Genomic DNA, 20610 nt, shown 5'->3' on the forward strand with positions numbered 1-20610 from the left:
GAAGAAAAAGTCATTTTTTTTCCTCACTATTTCATTTTTCTGTGGAGAAGTAGATAAGGGCGTCTCAAAAGGGGTTTTCACTTTCTCACTTTCCCACCCCCTCCAACAAATTCATTTTTAGATGAGATATTCAAAGATGAGGTTTTTTTCCCTAAGCAATACGTAAGGGACTTTGAATAGAAAATGTCTGTAATCCTGAGGGACTCTTTTGGAATCATTTTGGATTCGGTTGAATAAAAAAGTTCTATTTAAGGGTAAAAGTTCATTTGAAGCTGCGTTCATTCTGGTGTGGGAGAAATTGATTCACTATTGGTGTTTTTTGAGTCATTTTAAGCAGTCGTGTAACCGTCTCTGGCTTTTAATTTTTAATGTTGGTGCTGCTGGTCAGTGCCCGTCCCTAGCCGTGAAGACAGAAGGGTGTGTGGAGGAACGACTGCTCCAGGACGGTTTGTACTGCACGGAAGTGCTTAGGACCCTTTAAACGTAACGTGTAATTTCGTTGGTTTTATTTTAACCTTCTGTGATTTATCAGCGATCGGAGCAGCGCCCGCTGCTGCACCGCGGCACTGCGGGAGAGGGAATGGCGGCGCGGGGCGGGCGGTGCCGGATTCGCGCCGGGGGTCGGGGACGGCCCCGCAGTTCCTTTCAGGACCCGTCTCCGTTGTCACGGCCGCGCTGCCGTCCTGCGTGCCGAAAGGGATGCGGCAAACCGGAGCCGGGGCGCGGGGCGGCCGCGCGAAGGGAGGCGGGAGCGCTCCGTCCGCCAACGGACAGCGCGGGGCCTCTGCCGCCGATCCCCGCGGGATTCCACCGTCCGCCGCCGCGCTCCTTCGGCCCCGCGGGTCACCCCGCACCTCCGCGCGCGACACGGCGCCCCACGACGCACGCGCGCCACAAAGGCCACTGCGCACGCGCGCCCCACCCCACCCCCCGTCACTATGCCCGCCGCGCACGCGCTCTCCGCGCCCGCCGGTGCGTGCGGCGGGACGTCAGGGGCGCGCCGTGCGTAACGGCGTCGGGCGTGTCCCATGGTGCCCTGCGCGGGGCTGGCTCCTGCCCACAGTTGAGTTCGGCCCCGAGCGGAGCAGTCGGGCCCGGCCCGGTCGCGCCGCCGCGGTTCCTCCGCGCCCCGCTCCGAGCGCCGTCGCCCCCGCTCCGCGGGGAGCGAACATGCGACTCCGGCTCCCCGAGGAGGCCGCCGCCGGCGAGTGAGGAGCCGCCGCCCCGGCCCGGCCCGGCCCCGCCGCCCGCCCGCCCCGGCCGCAGCCGCCCCGCTTCGCCCAGGCAATGACAGCGGCTCCGGCCCCCTCCCCGCAGCAGATCAGGGACCGGCTGCTGCAGGCCATCGACCCGCAGAGCAACGTGAGTACGGCCCGCGGGGCCCGGGGCTCCCCGACCGGCGGCGCGGGGACGCCGAAGTGCGGCCGCTGCCCCGCTCCCCTCCCCGCTCCGGCCGCTGCCCGCCGAGGGAGCGCCGGGAGCCGCGCGGCCGCCGCCGCCGCCTCTTCTCCCTCCGGGACTGCGGCGCGACGCGCTCCTCCCCGGGCACCGGAAGCCTCCGCTGCGGGCGGTAGCGGGCAGCTCCCGGCGCCGCGCTCACCCCCGGTCCGGCTCTCCCTGCGGCGCCGCTCCGCCCGCTCGCTCCGGGGGAGCTCCGGGGTCTTTCCCCGCTTCCCTTCGGGCCGCGCTCCCCCGCCCCCCACCCCCAACCCCGCGCCGTCTCCCGGCACCCCCGGCGCCGTCCGGCTCTGCCCGGCCATGCGGCGCGCGGCCCCGCGGCCTCCCCACGCCAGGCCGCGGCTCGGGTGCGGCCTGCAGGGGGCTCTGGGCCGGGCTGCGGAGCCTTGCGGGGCGCCCACCTGTTCCTCGGCCCCGCCGACGCCGGGCCCGGGGCTGCCCCCACGTTCTGGGGCTCCCGGGGGGTTCCGAAGGTGGATCCGGGGCACTGGAGCGGCTCCAGCAGCGGGCAGCCTCGGTCTTCGCTTTTATCCTTCCCTGCAGAGCGCTAATGAGCTTATCTGCTCCTTCTGGGATGTAGAGTAAGCATGGGAGTCGGTGTAGACTTTACCAGTAAGTGGTCTCCGTGTGTAAGTTTATCCAAAGTGTTATTTACTCCTTTTAAGGTTTTTTGGTGTATTGAAGTAGCTCTTCACATCTGTGTTTATTACGGTGTGAGGGCTGTGGGGTCTGCAGTCTGTCAGATCTCTGCAATCTCAGATCAGCATTGCCACAGCAGCACGCAGAGGTGTGCTGGTCCCGGCCATGTGCAGTCTGTCGTGGAGCAGCCAGGGTGAGTCAGGCTGCAGCGTGGTGTGCTGCCCCAGGAGTGCACGGGATGGGCTTTGGGCTCCATCAGAGCTGTGCCCGCTTCTCTCTGAGCAGGTCTCTTCCCTAATGGATGGGTGTTGCGTTCTCAGAGTAGCTGATGAAGTTGTTGCCATTTGGAAGCATCCTGGAGCACTGTGCAAGCAATGTGAAAACTGAGAGGAAAACCACCCTGACCTGTCACTTCTGCAGTAACCCACTGTGGCTCACGTTTGTCGTGAGCTGCAGCATCGACAGTAATGAATGATAATTGGTGATGGTGGGCTTTCACATCTCAGAGTTGTTGGAGTTTGCTGTCCTTGAACTTGGTTCACAGTGAGACGTTACTTCATGAATTCTGTTTGCTCTGGGCCCTCTTCTCGTGGCCACAGATTTTTCATTTTACCTTACACTCAGCATCAGCCCAATTAAATACAGTTCTAACAGAGCTATGGTTCCTTGTAACCTCAAACCTGCTGACTCTGGTTGCCCTGCTTCTGGTGTTACTTTCTCTAACGCTGTAGGTGTGTAGAGTTCAGGTGCTAGGAACTGTGCTTTGTGATGAGCGTGCTTTCTCCATAGGTGAATGTTGGTAGTGCTGTGACACTGCTGCAGCTCAGTGGAGGTACAGGTGGAGGTGGCAGTGCTGTGCTGGGGGAGGTCTGAGCACAGGGCAGCTCTGCTGGGCCTCCAGCAGGTCACTAGCCCCATAAGCTTAGCAGCAATGTATGTTAAATTGTAATTCTACTTACTTGATACTTATCCAGGGCAATAATTAGCAGTGGAAAAATCAGTCCATTGTTCAGCAATGCCTGTAAGCAGGGGGCTGTCTTCCATTTTAACCTCTTCGAATGAGAGCAGAAGTGGTGGAGTGGAGGTTCTTCATGCAGATGTGGACCTCTTGCAACACGCAGTAAGCAATAGATAGGTTCATAGGTTCATTAGGTTGGAAAGGACCTACAAGATCATCTAGTCCAACCAATGATGAACAGCTAGGACTATCTGTTGTGCTGCTTTTATGGAGGGGAGAAAAGTGGGAGTTTTCAACAGCCTTAAAAGCAAATTGTGGCTTAAATCTGACTTGATCTCCAGCGCAGAAGCACAAGAAGCTGTTCTGCTGTCTTCCCACAGGCAGCAGCAATGCAGCTCTGAGCTGCAGTGCTTCTTGGTGCCCAGGGAAAGTTGTGGCTGCTTTCTTCTGGCTTCTGGAGTCTTTTCTTTAAAGAAGTGGTTGCATTCAAACTTAGAGCATTCATTATTGTGATTGACTTCCTTGTTTACCAAGAGAGAAGCTTTGAGGCCTGGATTTCTTTTGGACTTTTCAATGCAGTTATTGGTGTGAGTACGTGTGTGAGAGGAGGGAGAGTGCAAAGTGCCCCAAACGTGCCAGGCGTGCAGTGAGGGGGTCTGTGTTGGGTGCAGCTGAGGGAGGGATGTGGTTCTCATTGTGCTTTGCTGTGTGCTGCTTTCTTGCTATCTTCCCCGACACAAACCACTTCACTCGTGTGGATATTCACTCCAGTGGTCACATGGAGGTCTTTGCGGTGTGAGCAAATCTTGGATAAGTCTGAGGTCCTGTCAGAGGAAATCCTGACCTGTGCTGAGTGGAACGGTCATCTCTTCCCTGACTCCGTGGGACCGTGTGCTTTCAGAGGCCGTTATCTCTTCCAATTGTTCATCTCTGTTTGAAGTGCTGCCTCCCGAGCGTTGGTTGCGTTTTATGTTCACATTTGGTGCTTGAGACCACTTCCAGCAGAACGTATTTATCACTTATTTTCACACACTTAGTTCACAATTTATATGAGTAACCTCTATTTCAAAGGAGACCTGTAAGAAATAAGCTATTTTTAATAAAGTTGCGTCATCGTGGAAGCCACCTGGGATGTCTGCTGTGACATCTCCATTTATTCAGCTTTTTCCCCTCTCAAAAACATGCAGATGAACTTCTGCTTCATGACTTACACCCCACGTACCAGTGTGGGGTCCGTGGGAATGAGCCCAGCCCTGTGCTGGAGGGCTGCAGTCCAACACGTGGCCGATGGACCGGTCGCTGAGCTGCAGCACGTTGCCCGGAGCGTTGGGTGATCTTCAGTGCTGCGGTGCTTTCGTGGCTGTTTTCTGAGTTGGTTGCTTTACCAAAGCATCAGTGAGGTCTGCTTTCTAGAGCTGATGTCGAAGGGGAGGTTGTTCCAGGAGGCAGCGGCAGACACAGCTCTGATGATATCAGTGCTGCGCTGAAGGACGGCAGCGCTTCGCTTTGGAGGGTCCTGCTGACTTCTGGAGGTGCAGGGAAGCGTTGTGTGGGTGAAAGTAGACTAGGGCATGGCTTTTGCTTCAGCTTTATCTGTTTCTGTGAGGCCCTTAATGAGCTTATCAGTTTTGAGGAAGCTGTGGTGTGCAGAGAGGATGGAAGCTGCTGTGCCCCGCGCCGGTTTGGCAATTGAAGGAGATCCCAAGCTGTGCTGTGCTTCGGCAGCTGATGGCTTCAGGTACGTGGGGAGAGGTGCAGGTGGCCGTGGCATTTCCTGGCCTGGAGTCCTGGCTGCTGGGGGAGGTCTGGTGGCTGCAGCTGTACTCGGTCTCTTCTGCTTCTTAATGCTCTGTGTTGTCAGCAACTGAGTTCGTTTGGATTCACTTTAAGGGTGGTGATGCTGCTGGTTTTTTGGCCTCTGCTGCTGTGCATCTCTTTCCTAATCAGTAGTTTTCATTTTGCTTGCTGGGTGTGTTGTGGCAGTGCCTGTGATGCTCACACAGATGCTGGGTTTAGCTGCTCTGAGCTCGTGCTCTCCTGGCAGTCCCGGGAGGTTTGTTGCTGTCTGTCTGTTACTCCTCGTGAGGTTTGTGCTGGGGGTTAAATGCTCTGCACTGTGCCCCTTGCAGCAATGTGACTTAGTGTCCCCAACTTTGGGGCTGCAAAGGCAGAACCTGAGCAGAACAGAAGTAGCAGGGAGTTTGAGTTGAAGATCACCTTTCTGTTGCTGATTCCTTGACGCTGTGCTGGTTGCAGAGGTGATGGCAGTAGTCATTTGTTTTTAAGCTGTAATTTGAGTGTTGGTTTCAGCAGTGGTGACACATTAAATGATGCCCACTCCTTGTTCCTGCTACGTGTGTCCCTTCTGTGTGTGCTGGTGCAGCTGTCTGCAGAATCCAGTGCTGTGCTGAGCTGGGGAATCCGGCCGGGTTTAAAAATGACAAAATAGTTCTTCCCAATAGGTTTTGGTCTAGCTCAGCTACCTGGTGCAATGTCTGATGTGTTGTGAGGAGCAGCACTACAGGTGTGGCAGCACAGGAGGGTATTAAAGCCCCTAAATAGGGACTGAGACAAAAAAGCAGAGAGCCCTGTGCTTCCTTGTGCCTCCCCGTGCCCTGGCCTGGCTGTGGCTGCTGAGGGAGCTCACCGTGCTCACCTGTGCTGCTCGAGGAGACCCAGGAGCCTTATGGTCAGGTTTTGTTTCTCAGCCCCTTCCTTTCTCTTGTCTGTGCCCACTGGTGCTGCACCAGTTGCTGAGGGGACTTGGGGAAGGAAGTGAGAGGAGGGAAATAACTGCTGTAACATTTCTTGAGGCCATGAAGGGGTTGACTGAAGGGAAGAGCTGACCTGTTGTAGGTAAAATTGCCATCTGGAATCATCTCTTGCAGTCACCAGCAGGCAGTCCGTGCAGCTGTGATGGGTGTGCACTGAGCAGCCCATGCTGCTGCTTCCCAGTGCTGTGGCTGTGGGCAGGGGCTGCTCTGCTGGAGGTGGGAGGGCAGTGTTTGCTGCTGAGTGCTCCCGAGTCGGGGGAGCCCCAACTCGTGTTGTGTAAGATAGGAAGCCCCTCAGCTTAGCCTGTGTTTCAGAAGCCTGGGCCTAGGATAGCAACCAGATTTGCCAGCTGTTACCATTCTGCGTGCCAGGTTGGGGGTGAGCCTGCTTTAGGCCCTGCTGCATCTCTCCAGTGCTTCTGGTGCAGACTGTGGCACAGCAGCTGCCCCACATCGCCCCTGAGCAGAGCGGTGCCGGAGTGCATCCCACACAGCCCCTGCAGACCCCACCTCAGGTCCCTCCTGGAGCTCTGCTCTTGTCCAGGGCTCCTTTTCCTCTCAGGGGCCATACACGTCAGGGTTAGAAAGAGAAGGAATTACTCCTGTGTGCTGGGGAAATGTGATGCTCATTAAGAAGCGCTTATTTTAAGCTGTAGATACAGTGCACTGCATTTGGAGTGAAAAACAAATATAAATATAGTATTGAAAAATAAAAAAGCAACGCAGATGTCTGCTTCCACTGATAACACTTCACCACGACCCTGTGCAGCCCATGCTGTGCTCAGTGATAACGTCAAGTAGACCTTCCTGGCGCGGGGGCACGTGCTGTGCGCGGCCCCGCGGGCGCTCGCTCTCTGGCAGGTATTTGAGGTGAGGGTAAGTGCACCGTGCTCACTGCAGTGTCACTGCAGCTCTGTTCGGTCGGTGTTGTAACTGCCAAGTCACTCTTCTTGGGGGTGATCTGTGCTTTCAGTGTTGGGAGCACTATTGCTTTAATTCGAGGAGTGATGTGCTATGTGCAGCCGTGTGTCGGTGTCCTCTGGGCTGGCTGCAGTGCTTGCTGCTCTGCTCTGCTTGCTGGTGGCAGTTACACAGCTGCCAGCGTGCCCAGAGAGATCTCTACTGATGGAATGAGTGGAAGTAAAATGTCAGGAGTTGTGTTCTGCTGAACTGAGTGCTTTTGTGATGAAGCTGCTGCTGGGGAGGAGGAATCCCACGGCCGGCTCTGTCGGCAGTGCTCTGTGACAATCTCAGCTCAGTGTACTTTGAAAGTTGGTGCTGCAGATGGTTGTGCAGAGGTGGCAGTGTTGGCTGGGGTGACAGCCTGTGCTTCGCTGCCGCTCCTTTCCAGCGTGCTTTCAGTGCCTGACCTCCTCAGACCTCGTTCAGGGGCACAGCTCTGCTGGCAGCTCCGTGCAGATGGCACTGCACCGCAGCGTTCTGAAGGGAGCAGGCTCCAGCACAGCCAGCACTCGGTGCAGGAGAGGCTGCTGGAGCAGCTGTGGGGGAGGGCTGAGTGCTGGGGGTGCAGAGCCCCGAGGTTGGCCGAGGAGTTTCACCTGGAGTTCAGTGAGCGAGAATTCCGGGAGAAATTGATTGCACTTTTTTTTTGGCATCTCCATTAAAGCTCTCTCAAAAACACACTGACGTAAATTCTGTATTGGGAATTGCTGATGAAAGGGTAGTGAGTTATTTCTCTACAGCCTTGGGTCTTAAAACCTGCCCCATTTGTGATGGCACTGCTCTGAGGCTGTGGGCACGCTGCACTTGTGTTGGATGGATTGGTGAGCTGCACGGTGCAGGGATTGCTGTGCCTGCATCCTCCCGTGTGTCTTTGAAGGAATGGGTTGAGAAACTTCTGTGGCATTTGGAATGAAATGGTCCTTCTGCCTTTAGAAGTAGTTGGATGTAGGGGTGGAGGACGTCTTTATGGTCTTAAGAGTGACTGGGAGGTGTCGCAGCGGTGCTGGCAGGGCTGTCCCTGGTTGTGTCCAGCTGCTCTGTGCTGAGGGCTCTGGGCAGGGATTTCCTGGGATGGGTAACAGATGTTTTCTCATTTTCAACGCCTCTTAACACTGCTGTCCTCTGAACATCTCCTTGTGAACATTCTTGAGCTGCAGCACCTCGAGGTGAGCGTCGCCTTGAAGACCCACTCCGTAGTGAGGTGACTTCTGTCCCGTGCCTCTGGTTGGTTGGTGGTGATTTGAGTGTGAGTTTTGTCTTTTCAGTCGACCTGTTGCTGCTCACTCCTTACCATCCGAAGGGGCTCTCTCTGCAGACAGCATCGTGTCGTGTCTGGGGTAGGAACTGGTGGGCAGGGAGAGGTGCCTGAACACGGGCACGCTGCTGGAGGGCTGTGGAGGAAAGCAGGGTGCGGGGAGGCCGTCCCTCGTCCCGCAGTGCTTCCATCTTCCTGGCAGTGCAGAGCTGTGTGCAGGAGGACGCACGCGGTGTGAGGACCGCGGGGCACTGCTGTGCTGTGGGGGTGGAGCCAGCACAGTGTGCCACGCTCACCTGTTGGGTCCTGGATTGGTTTCCATGTGTAGATGTCACAGCAGGATCAAGATGGCAGTCAAAGAGTAGAAATCAGCTGTCTGAGGTTTTCCACAGTTCAGAACCCCACGCTGTTGTCTGAGGGTGCAGTGACTGCTTAACGTGGAGATGGGATAGCAGTAGTGTGTGGCTGAGCCACAGGAGACTGCGTGGAATAAAGCAGATTTGTTTTCCGTGACTGTCATCAGGGTTGGCTGCAAAGGATTACTGGCGACGGCTCAAAGCAGATGTTCCCCAGTAAACTTTGAGGGAATTAGCCCGGGCCACAACACGGGAACAGCATGGGGTCCCTTGAAATGCACTGTGAATGATTCTTAGTGTTTGCTGTGGGGTCCTGGGGTTGCTGTGCAGAAGCCTTTGTTTTGGGGCAGCAGAGGTGGGCTGCAGTGTGAGGAGGCAGAGGCAAATGGAAATGAAAGCACTGCACAAATTGGAGGCACAGAGTTGTGCAACTGTGCTCTTCCTCACGGTCTGGAGAGAGATTGCCACACTCCTCCTCCCACTGTGCTGTGTGATGAACAGTGCTCCTTCCTGCTGCTCAGGATGGGATGATGCCCTGATAGGATCGGTAACTTCGTACTCTCTGTTGTGACAAAAAAAAGTCTGAGTTTTATGAAGCTGCTGTACGGTGGAGGCTCTGCTGTGCAGTGCCCATGTGCTGTGTTACTGAGCTAGATGCCTCCAAGCTCCTTCGGGCTCTCGGTGTCCAAAACAAAGGTGAAGCAGTTACTGGAAATTCCCTGACCAGTTTCATCTTTCTGTAGCTGTGTGTATGTATGAGTGTATCACTTTCCCCATCTTGACCTGTTGATAACAGTCCTTTTTTGCCGTCAGTTTGTCATTTAGATGATATTTGGGGATTACCAGCAACTGCAGAACTGATTGTACCAGTTACTGATGTGCTCAGTGCCTTCTTGTGCCCATGTAGCTCTTCATGTAGATGTGCTGAGAAGGAGAACATTGTGCTTCATAAGCCTACAGAGGTTTGCTGGGAACTCCTTGAACTGAGCATCAGCTGCTGTTAACTGCTCTGGTTTTAGAAACTTGGGGTGGGGGTGGAGCTGAATGGTGCTGTGCAGTGCTTACATTGAGGTCCTGAACTGGGAGCGATCCGGAGTTGGGATCACTCAAAGCCTGAGGGTCTGGGGCTGTGCTGCTGGTGGGGCTCCAGGATCCCGTGGGATCCCACAGAGGTTTCTGCTGTGAGATCTTCCGTGGGTGCAGTCCGTGTTCAGTTGAGTCACAGTGTGGTTAAGCAATAAATGAGGTTCAGTGATTCGAGTTTTCCTTCGCTTATCATTTACCTCCGTCTACAAAGGTGAGTTAGAAATCCCAGATCCCAGTGCTGTTGATGTCGGGTGATGGAAACGTGGATCTGCGTAGTCTGATTTTCTCAGAGAGCTGATGAAGATCCCATGGGTGGTGGCACCTGGCTCTGCCTGGAGCTTTTGCACACAAACACTGCAGTGAAGCCCATCACAAAATCTGATACGTGCTTTGTTAATGGAAAATGGATTTCTGGCGTTCCTCCTCACTGCCTTCACGTGTAGGAAGTGCATCCAGCACAGTGGGGCTGTTGGCAGTCTGAGGACACCTGCTGGGCACGCAGCATTTCGCTGGGAGCTGTTCCTCGGTGTAACTGCAGGGAGCTTTGCAATGGGAGCAAAATTAAACTCGAGCAGATGTGAGCAGTGCCTCCAGGTGATCGCTGCGGTTCTCATCTCAGTCCACTTCATGCTTGTGTCTCCGTTTGTGCTGTGGGACAGTAATGAGTGCCTTGACCGAGGTCTCAGAACTTTCCTGGTTAGCTCCTTGATTTTATTTCTGATGTTTCATTTAGTTTTATGTAAGTGTGTGTTTGTTACTGCTCCTTCAGCTTCCAACTGGGTCAGCAGAGTGTCCTTGTCCCTGTTCTGTGAAGTCAGCTCCCTACAGCTACGCAGAGTGATAGCAGTTTTGTGATTAATGTTCCCAGCAATTATAAAGGGGGAGGTCTTAAATCGCATTTGATAACTCAGATCTGTGTGTGAAACATGCAGTGACTTTGTCTTCCTTGTTGCAGATCCATAACATGGTGGCAGTGCTGGAAGTGATCTCCAGCCTGGAGAAATACCCCATTACCAAAGAGGCACTTGAGGTATGTCGCCATCTGACATCGCTTGATCTCCTGTGTGAACTGAAGGACTTTCTCTGCCTGTCTGATTTCCATGAGAGCTTTCCTTGAGACGACAGATGATATTATTTTGTCCCTCTCGTGCTGCTTCTGACATCAGTGTGTGCAGTGTTTCTCTCTGGGTTCAGATGGGTGCATTGTGTGCTCAGTTCCCATTTGTATGAGGCACTCTATTAATCATTATTTGCTGCTTATTAACTCTTTGCATTCATAAAATCCTTACACAATCTCAGCACGTTCGGTGCCTGCAGTGGTTGCTGAGCCCGGGTGTGTTAGGAGCTCTGTACCAGCAGAGATAGCAGCTGCAGCCTCTCCGAAATAAAGAGCCCAAAGAGGTTCAAAAGGCCAAATTATAGGAAGGCTTTCAATCAGTACAGAAATCGCTGGCGTTATCTGCTTTTAATTACTTTTTATAACCTCTGGCTGTTTCCCCTGGACTCAGGTAGCTATAGGATGACTTGAGATGACTTCCAGTGCTGTAAGTACTCGGTGCTACGAGGTGGGCTGTTGGAGTTGTTGTTGTTGCAGTGTAATGCCAGTGCAGACAGTTATTGTGGGAGATGGGTTGTGACACTCGGAAATAATTATCGTGACGTGGTTGTGTTGGGCCTTGGATATTGGCTGAGTGCTCCCATGGTGCCACGTGGCAGACAAATCTGAGGTGAAAAAATGTCAGAGCTGAGGCTCTGAAGCACAGCAGCGTGGAAAGAGGAGAGCTGTGCTGATGGTTTACCTTGGAATTCAGCACAGACCAAAAAGCTTTGAAAACACATTTCTGTTGGGGATCACCAACGACACCGAGGTGACGTTTTTCCAGTTGGAGAAGTTGAAACCCATCTAGATTTGTCAGCTTGCATTTTGATACACGTTCCACAGCACGTTACATGCTGCTCACTGAGTCCAGTCTGTCTTCCTTTGAAGTGCTCTTCTGAAGTACTCTGACTTGAAAGCAAAGAGTTGTTCTGTGTGTTTTGGGGACGTTCCAACTCTTTGCTTCCTTCCGCTTATGGGACCAATATGGAAGCTGTCCTTTGAGAGGAGCGAAGAGGGAGGAGGCAGAGGAGGAGAACGAGACACAAACTGCATTTTGTCTGATCTGTGGAATGGAGATTTGTATTTGCCTGTTGCGCGTGGACGAGGTTCTGGATTTTCTGCTCTTGCCTCTTTCTGCAGGTCTCAGTTCCGTTGCAGTTAATGCACTTTTTCCAGCTTGGACGCTGCAGTTCCCCTCTGTTCTCCAATTCTTGTGGTTTTAAAACTTCCTTTCTGATGTTTTCACAGCCAACAGCTCTGGTGCTTTAGGCATGGAGGGAAGGGAGGGATGGCTTAAAACCAGCAGTACACTTCATGCTGTGTGGCACAGCAGTAGAACGAGAGGGGTTGACCCTTCCAGAGATCAATTTGGCTCTTAGACCTTCGGTGTTTTGTGTCGGGCGTTTCTTAGGGTCAGCGTTAAAAGCAGGAATTCACCTTAAAAATGGAGTCAGAGTTTTGTTTGGAGCGACACGTGTTTGTAAAACAGCTTTTGTTTTTTCTAGGAAACGAGGCTCGGGAGGCTGATCAATGAGGTGAGGAAGAAGACATCCAATGAGGAACTTGCCAAACGTGCCAAGAAATTGTTGCGGAATTGGCAGAAGTTGATAGAGCCCGTAACCCCGAATGAGCCGGTGCCAAGGGGGCTGCCCAACCCGCCCGGCTCGGCCAACGGGGGCGCTCACAACTGCAAGCCAGAAGCACCCCTCCCTGCCGTGGCTGGGTCGAAACCAATCAGTGAACTGAAAAGCAGGAACGAGATACAGAAACTAAATTCTCCAAAGCCAGAGAAATTGGGAAATCGGAAAAGGAAAGGTGAACACAGGGATGGGCATCAGGGCCCTCCCGCCCCGAAAGTCTCCAAAGTTAGTCATGAAATATTACAGAACTCTTCACCCCCTCCAACAAACGGGATTGGAGGTAGTCCTGAGAATTTTCCTAGTCCCGTAGATGTGAACCTACACGCGGGGCCTGAAAGCAGCAGGACAGAACTTAGTGAAAATGATAAACACAGTAAGATCCCAGTCAATGCTGTAAAACCTCACACCAGTTCTCCAGGACTCGTAAAACCGTCAAGCACTTCCTCGTTATTAAAGACTGCAGTGCTTCAGCAGCATGAGAAATCGGAAGAAAGCACGGGATCGCACCAACCCAAGAGTCCTCGCTGCTCCTCCTTTAGCCCTAGGAACGTTAGGCACGAGACTTTTGCTCGGCAGCATACCACGTATTCACCAAAGGAGTCAATGCCCAGTCCATCTCAAAGGTCCCAGTTCTTGGAGACCGCGCAGGTGCCGTCGCCGCCGCCATCCTTGATGCAACCATCCACACCTCCGATGCCAGCGAAAAGACTGGAGTGCTCTCAGCAGTCGGTGCCCGAGGTGTCCCAGCACTGGCAGGAGCAGCAGGTACCGTGTGACAGCCAGCACAGGCACTCAGCAGGGACGCTTCCGCAGCACACGTCTCCCAGTTGCAAAAGCAGCTCCCACCCGGGGGAAGCTCTCGTGTCGCACGTCGGCTTTTCCCAGGACGCTTCAAAAATGGACAGTGACGATGCTGCTTCAGGTTCAGATAGCAAAAAGAAGAAAAGGTACCGACCTAGAGACTATGCAGTCAACTTGGATGGGCACGTGACAGAAGGGGGTGTGAAACCTGTGAGGTTAAAAGAGAGAAAGCTCACTTTTGATCCCATGACAGGACAGATAAAACCTTTAACACCGAAAGATCCTTTGCAGGTAGAAATCCCTGCACTTACTGAACAGCACAGGACAGAAACGGAAAAGCAGGAGCAAAAACCCAACCTGCAAAGCCCCTTCGAACAAACGAACTGGAAAGAATTGTCCAGAAACGAAATAATTCAGTCATATTTAAACAGACAGAGTAGCTTGCTGTCTTCATCAGGAGTACAGACTCCAGGAGCTCACTACTTTATGTCTGAATATTTAAAGCAGGAGGAAAGCACTAGAAAAGAGGCTAGAAAGACTCACGTTCTAGCTCCTAACAGCAAACCTACAGACTTGCCTGGGGTCACGAGGGAGGTCACGGGCGATGACCTCCACAGGATACGTGAACATAACTGGCCAGGCGTGAACGGTTGTTATGACACACAGGGTAACTGGTATGATTGGACACAGTGCATATCTTTAGATCCGCACGGGGATGACGGGAGGTTGAACATCCTGCCTTACGTCTGCCTAGACTGAGTACAGCTGTGCTACAATGCTTTTACATTTGCAGTTAGCGAGGACGGCAGACACTATGCCACTTAAAGATGGAGAAAGCCTCCTGTCCTGGACAGGTAGGCCCCAGCGAGCAGAGGGTGGGAGGGAGCTGCCTACTCGCAGCTCCTTCCTTTAAATTCTCCTTTTGTGAAATGCTGCTACCAGTTTACTAACAATTGCAAAGGAAGGCACACGGAGGTTGACAAAACTGAGTTCAAAACTCTCTAGCGAGCCAGCTATAAAAAAGTGTTAGTCCCCAAGAAGCAGAGATGATTTCCAGCACTTTCTGAATGCCGGAATCTCAGTGCAGGCAGGTACAGAGAACATTGCGGAAGTTACCTTAACAAAATATGCATCTATTTATTTGACTTGATTTGGATTTTTATTTGGCAGTGAGATATTCAAGAGACGATGTGCAAAAACTGTAGTTTTATTTGTATCGCATCTCTGAACATGATTGTGTTTTTAAAGTCATGTGCTGCGGAGATTGGGTTTTACCCAGCAGGTGTTGCACTGGGCTGGGACACCGCCCTCAGCTCCACATTCCATGGGCATCCACCGATTTCAGTCTGGTTTCAGTTTAAATCCACTCTCTGGGAAATGCTGCAAATTCTCGATGTTCAGTGACGTTTTTTTGACCCCACCACCACCACCAGCCAAATATTTTTCCTCCTTTTCCCTTCCTGCAAACTTCTAGGAAAAAAAAAAACCAACAAAAAAAAAAAACAAAACAAAATCACCTTTTCTAGAATCTAAATGTAATGAGGGTGCTACGAGTTCGTAACTGTACTGTGAGAGGGAAAAGGAAGCCTGTTTGTATGCTGGAAATATACTTGTTACCATTCCTTTAGATATTGTTTGCCTTATGGATATCCATCATAAACGCAATTTGCAAAAACAAAGAGCCTTAGTGAATGTACAGTACATAGACTTCTGCGTCCCTGGATGCAGAAGGGAGCAACTTTGCTATTTGGTCCTTTAAGTGGACACATTGTGATATAAATGTGGAAATAAAAAAAATTTGCACAAAGCAGTTTGTGAATTATTTATACTGAAGTAATTTATGTTTTGAGGTGTGCTCAGTTGAGCCCCCCGGGCGTGGGCAGGAGGGGCTGCAGACGTCTTCCATGTGCTGGTGGTGCTCAGTGCCAGGTTGCATTTTTAACTCCGGTCGCATCCAGGGTCGAGAGACTGATGGCAGTTACTGTTAATGTACCTCGAAGTCAAGAAAATCGTGCTTCATCTTTCCTCGGTGATTTTGTAATCTAGTACTCCTAATGGCTAGAAGTGTTTCTCGAGCAGCCTCACTCAGCACGGAGTGCAAGGAGTTCCTGTTCGGTCGTTGCTTTCACGTTTGGGACTGGTGGTTCTGTGCTGTGGGACGGCAGCGGAGCGGGGGATGCAACACCAAACCCTTCTGAGGTTCAGAGGTGTTGGTTCTGCTTCTCCCTGGGCCGGGTCCCACTGCTGCAGTAGGACCAGTTCTGCCCTCGGGGCAGAGTGAAACCCTTCAGCATCTCATCGTGGTTTTAAAGGCGCATTCGTCACCAGGGATCCGTTACTGTGGTTGATGCCGTGGCAGACAGCTGCTAACACCTGGTTCTGTTACAACACAACTGCTGCTGTGCACTGTGGGACCCTCAGAAACGCCACTGGTGTGTTTGCTTCTCTTTCTGAAATCGGGGGTCCACGTGGAATGCAACCAGAAAAAAGCCATTACCAAAAATGTCTCCGAGTATATTTTCAGTTCACCTCCAGCCGTCCGCCCGCAGCTGCTGAGGTGGGGCAGCGTGTTCAGGAGGTGCAGGGACTCACTGTCTTGTGCTTCAGAAAGGCAGATCTGCTGGCAGGGGGCTGTGAAGCCGGGCACGTTGGGAAGTGTTTATTTTCTATTTTATGTTTAAAGAAAACGAACAAAAATATGTGCATCTTATTTCCCCACCCCCCAGAGCCCCTCCTCCCTCTTTCCCTGAACGGTCCTATTTAGGAACAGGGTCTGTGCCCTTGTGAGGCCTTCGGACGCGGGGCACGTTTCGGGACGTGACTGAGAGCGCTTCGTAAACGCCGCCCTGCATTTCTCGCACCTCCGCTGCGGTTGAGGCCCGGAAGGTCACGTGACGCGCCGTGAGCTCCGTCCCGGTTGGTCCGCGCTGCTCCGGGCCGAGGCTCGACAATCCCGACCTCAGCATGCTCGTATAACCAGTTCTGTGAGCTCCAAAAGTGTGGATAAGTTTACAAGGTGGTTTTTCTGTCGATTTTGTAAACGAGTTCAAATGAAGTTTACCATGTGCATATCTGCTGTGTGCTCTCGTTTGTGCATGCTCTCCGTTTCCCGGATCCTCCCGTTGCCCGCGATTTAGTCGGTAATTACCGTCTCAACCGAAGACCGCCATCTCTTTGCGGTGAACGGCCGTTCCCAAAGGTGCGCGTTTCCAGAGGTCGTTAACGGCGGAGAAACGTCTCCCAAAGGAGCGGCCGTGCCGAGCCGTGCCGTGCCGAGCCGTGCCGAGCCGAGCCGTGCCGAGCCGAGCCGTGCCGTGCCGAGCCGTGCAGTGCAGTGCCGTGCCGAGCCCCGTCCCCGCCCGCAGCGCTGCCCGCGGTGCCGTCCAAGGTCTCGAGCGGTTCCCTTTGCCGGCTCCCTCCGCTCGTGCCCGGGGCTGCTCCGCTCTCCGGAGGCGGTTATCGCTGCCCGTGGGGATCAGCGATCCTCCCGGGGCCGCTTCTATGGCTCGGGAACCCCACTTGGTGCAGCGCTTCGTACGCCGCGTTCTCTCCCCGGTTCCTTCTCCCTCCGGGGCCGGGACGTGCGCGGAGCTCCGGCTGCCGCCTGCGGGACGGGGTTTGTCGCTCCCCGCGCGGCCGTGGGGTCGGAAGGCCGCGGTCCCCGACCCTCAGCGATGGGAACCGGACCGCGGCGGCGGAAGTGACGCACGGGCGGAAGCGGCGCGCGCTCCCCCGCCTCCCGCCGGTACCCGTAGCGCCGGGGCGGTGCCGAGCTGCGCCGCGGGCCCTCCCCGGGAAGCGACGCGTTGGCGGCCGTGACGTCCCGGGGGCGGCCGTGCGGCTCGGGCAGCCATGGCGGCGGCCCCGCTGGCGGCTCCGGGAGGAGGCGGGGCGGCGGCGGCGGCGGCGGCGGGGCAGGGGGCGGGGAGCCGGGCGGGCCGCGGGGGCCGCGGGCCGGCGCTGCGTGAGGGAGCGCGGGTGTCGGCGCTGTGCCTGGCCTGGTACGGGCTGAGCGCCGGCGGGAACGTGGTCAACAAACTGCTGCTCGGCGGCTTCCCCCGGCCCGTCACCGTCTCGCTCTTCCACATCCTGGGGCTGTGCGGTCTGCTGCCGCCGCTGCTGCGCGCATGGCGGGTGCCCCCGGCCGGCCCGGCCCAGCTGCCGCCCCGCGCGTACCCGCGCTACATCCTGCCGCTCGCCTTCGGCAAATACTTCGCCTCCGTCTCCGCGCACGTTTCGCTCTGGAGGGTCCCGGTCTCGTACGCGCACACGGGTGAGGCCTCGGGCGAAAGTGGGGGGGTGCGCGGGAGCGCGGCGAGCGAGCGGACCCTGCGGGCCGAGGTCGGGACGTGCGGGGCCGGAGCGGAGCCCCTCCTGCGCTCCCCGTGGGCCGCCGCTGTTTCACGGGGGTGGCTCCGCGTCCCCACCGACGTTTTCTTTCCGTTCTCAGTAAAAGCGACGATGCCGATCTGGGTGGTTCTTCTTTCGCGGATCATTATGAAGGAAAAGCAGACGACGAAGGTGCGGACAGGTTTGCTGAGGTTTCTTCTCTCGCTGCTGTCTGTGCTGTGCTTTGCTGTCGGCTTTTGCTGCCGTGGCTGTGCTCCCCTGCAGCGTTGGCTGCTCACACTCCGCTCCTCTGGTTGCAGCGCTGTAGAAGTCGGTCTTTCTCTCTGTTGCTTTATTGCTCTCTCTGCTTTCTTCCCCGGATAAAGCATAAAGCGTAAGCTCAGTTGGAGAGCACACAGGTGTAAGCTGTTCTTCTCCGTTCCCTTTTCAGGTCTACTTATCTCTCATTCCCATAATAACCGGTGTGCTGCTGGCCACGGTCACAGAGCTTTCCTTCGACATGTGGGGCCTCATCAGCGCGCTCGCCGCCACTCTGTGCTTTTCCCTTCAGAATATCTTCTCAAAGAAGGTAACGCTTTGGCTGTTCCCGTTATTCATCACAACTTTTGTTTCTGTCGGCGTTGGATAGCGCCTAAATGTAACAGTTCATTTGGAAATGTGGAACGTATCCTGCTGTATCACACCATTGCTTCGCACCCCGTGAGTCAGTGTCCGCACCGGGCACGCCCTGAGATCTTCTGAACAAAGGGGCGAAGTCAGAGGTGTGTTCTGAGCGTGCTCCCACGGCGTTGCTGGGGTGGGTGTTGGTACCTGTTGGTGCCCGTCCCCTCTGGGCGCTCACACCACGCAGGCGCTGATTCCCACGCCGTGGGGCGGTGGGGTCCCTGCGGGGCAGTGCTGTGACGCTGTTCTTCCTCAGGTGTTGCGGGATTCCCGAATCCATCATCTTCGGCTGCTGAACATACTCGGGTGCCACGCTGTGTTCTTCATGATCCCAACGTGGGTCCTGGTCGACCTGTCGTCCTTCTTGGTCGAGAACGACTTGGTAAGCGGTGCTTCTGGGGAACTGTGAAGGTTGGAGAGAAAAAAAAAGCGTGCAAAAAGCGTTCAGTAATTCCTCATCAGAGTGGGAGGAACTGTTGTGAAATACTCGCAGACCGTTTCACAAGAGGTGTAAGCAGTGAGCGTGGCGTTCGTCACTGGGATTCGTGGTGCAGTTGGGAGGGGGTGATGTGACAGCTCAGGTGTGAGGATCCGGAGCCGGAGATGGGAGGGAGCGCACCCGGGTGTAACTGCGTGCGGGGAGGGGCCTCCCCAGGGCTCACAGCCGCGTGTTGGGCTGCCTCCGTGAAGAAGCTGGGAGCTCTTCCTACCAAAGGCAGGAGAGCAGTGACCCGTGGTTTATTTCTGTTGTGTTGTCTCAGGTTTCCCACGAGTAACAAAGTTCTTTCTTTGTTGTTACGGCAGAGCACCATGTCTCATTGGCCCTGGACTTTGATGCTGCTTATAATCAGTGGGTTCTGTAATTTTGCCCAGAACGTCATTGCCTTCAGTATTCTTAACCTGATCAGCCCATTGAGTTACTCTGTCGCAAATGCCACCAAAAGAATAATGGTTATCACTGTGTCCCTCATCATGCTCCGCAACCCGGTCACGAGCACCAACGTCCTTGGAATGATGACAGCTATCTTAGGGGTCTTCTTATACAACAAGGTGAGGCGTTCATCTGGCCCTTTGCTTATTCAGGGAACCCACGTGAGCCACTGCAGCAGTTTTGAGCTCTGTGTGGGAGTGCGTCGCTCAGTACTCCGGAGCCCGAGTGGGCCACATGTTCAGGGTCCAACCTATGTAGATGCACAGATCTTGTTGAGGAATGGCAGTTAGGAAGAGTCTCATTAAGATGTCATGAGCAAATGCAGCTTGACGATTTGGCGTATGGAAGGAAGTGATTTTTATTAGGAGTCGCTCACGTGAGATTCGAACAAACGCGTGTATGTGTGTTAGGTGACACCCTAGGGAAATGTTCTTGCTTTCTTTCTCTCCTAGACAAAATACGATGCAAACCAAGAAGCCAAGAAGCAGCTGCTTCCAGTCACAACTGGAGACCTCGTGAGCTTGGAGCGGCACCGGAGCACTCCTGAGAAGTCTCAGAACGGACTGACGGCGTTTGCACAGCACGGGGACTGTCAGCACGGCCGAGCCAGCGTCCTCACAGACCACTTCCAGTACGGCCGCCAGAGCTACCCGGCTGCATACAGCTTCAATCGTTTTGATATATAGTGACACACAGGTATAGACTGTGGTATCGAAGTGTCCCCAGCGTTATCAGAAACTTTTAGTACATCCATGAATGTAAAGCCATTTTATCGTAAGGTTTTGCGGAAGGGAGGATGCATGTGTAGTGGAAGTGGTTCAGACCTTCAGCTTCTGCCAAGCAGATCTTTAAACGTGGAGCAGCTAGATTGGACACTGGAACGGAATGCACAGCGTAGCTCCTGTACAGGGACCCCGGTGAAGAAGTGCAGGTACAGCATTTCAGGGCACAGCAGCTGCTGTCACTGCTCCCTTCGGGGGCTGTCAATTGGTTACTCCTTTGGCAGCTAAACACTGGCCAGTACTTGGTTTCCACACTGATACAGTCACCTTTAATTTGTTCTCTAGTGTGTTTTAATAATACTCAGATGAAATGGTCAGGAAAAAAAATGGTGTCATTAGGCACACACCTGGTGATGAGAATCTGTCCGCTCAGGAGGATTGTGTCAGCTGTGGATAAGGAGTCTGGAGCTCATCTTGAGCAAATACAAAACTTCATGTGGGTATTAATTACTCCTTTGCCTTCAGTTTTTGATGACAAAACAGAAGTATTTCTGAAAGAACAGATAGAGAGATCGATCCCCTCAAGAAACGCATTTCAAGCATAGAGAAAGTTTCCTCTAAAATGTGGTTGTCTCAGTCACCGTAGGTAACAGAGAAACAGTCTGAGATCATCATTGCTTTCTGAACAATGCAGCCCTGACCCTCAGGCACTGCAGGAAGCACCTCCACTAATAAAGCATTTCTAGTAATACCTTTTTTAACTTGCTTTACACCTCTTACAAATCTGTCTTTGGTTCAGAAATTGAAAGGTTTAAGGTGTTTTCTTGTAAATTTTATGCACAAGTTTTGCTCCCTTATATGATTCGTATTATATTAATGCATGAACGTGGTTAATAATTCTTAATTGTTTCTCAA

At 53.8% G+C, this 20610-nt stretch overlaps 3 protein-coding genes across 4 annotated transcripts in view; 2 read left to right on the forward strand and 1 right to left on the reverse strand.

Annotated features, from left to right (window-relative positions):
• Positions 1–1238: 1238 nt before the first annotated feature.
• On the forward strand, positions 1239–13883 carry MED26 (mediator complex subunit 26). 2 transcript variants are annotated; one of them, XM_065748642.1, is made up of 3 exons: positions 1239–1362; positions 10445–10519; positions 12094–13883. In XM_065748642.1, exons 1-3 carry the CDS (start codon positions 1288–1290, stop codon positions 13786–13788), a joined length of 1845 nt encoding a protein of 614 aa, XP_065604714.1. In that variant the 5' UTR covers positions 1239–1287; the 3' UTR covers positions 13789–13883. The 2 variants fall into 2 exon arrangements, with proteins under 2 accessions (XP_065604714.1, XP_065604715.1); XM_065748643.1 differs by lacking the exon at positions 1239–1362 and adding an exon at positions 1934–2070.
• CUNH19orf44 (chromosome unknown C19orf44 homolog) overlaps positions 5072–20610 on the reverse strand; it is a 34428-nt gene continuing 18889 nt past the window's right edge. The window contains exon 8 of the mRNA XM_065748678.1: positions 5072–5089. The gene's annotated coding sequence lies outside the window, so the exon portion shown is untranslated. The remainder of the gene's footprint in view (positions 5090–20610) is intronic.
• On the forward strand, positions 16882–20252 carry SLC35E1 (solute carrier family 35 member E1). The gene is made up of 6 exons (XM_065748698.1): positions 16882–17302; positions 17480–17550; positions 17810–17947; positions 18299–18424; positions 18847–19092; positions 19426–20252. Exons 1-6 carry the CDS (start codon positions 16882–16884, stop codon positions 19657–19659), a joined length of 1236 nt encoding a protein of 411 aa, XP_065604770.1. The 3' UTR covers positions 19660–20252.

The sequence above is a fragment of the Cyrtonyx montezumae genome, unplaced genomic scaffold, assembly GCF_038088225.1.
Source record: "Cyrtonyx montezumae isolate F1298 unplaced genomic scaffold, pur_monq_1.0 scaffold_51, whole genome shotgun sequence".
Lineage (NCBI taxonomy): Eukaryota > Metazoa > Chordata > Aves > Galliformes > Odontophoridae > Cyrtonyx > Cyrtonyx montezumae.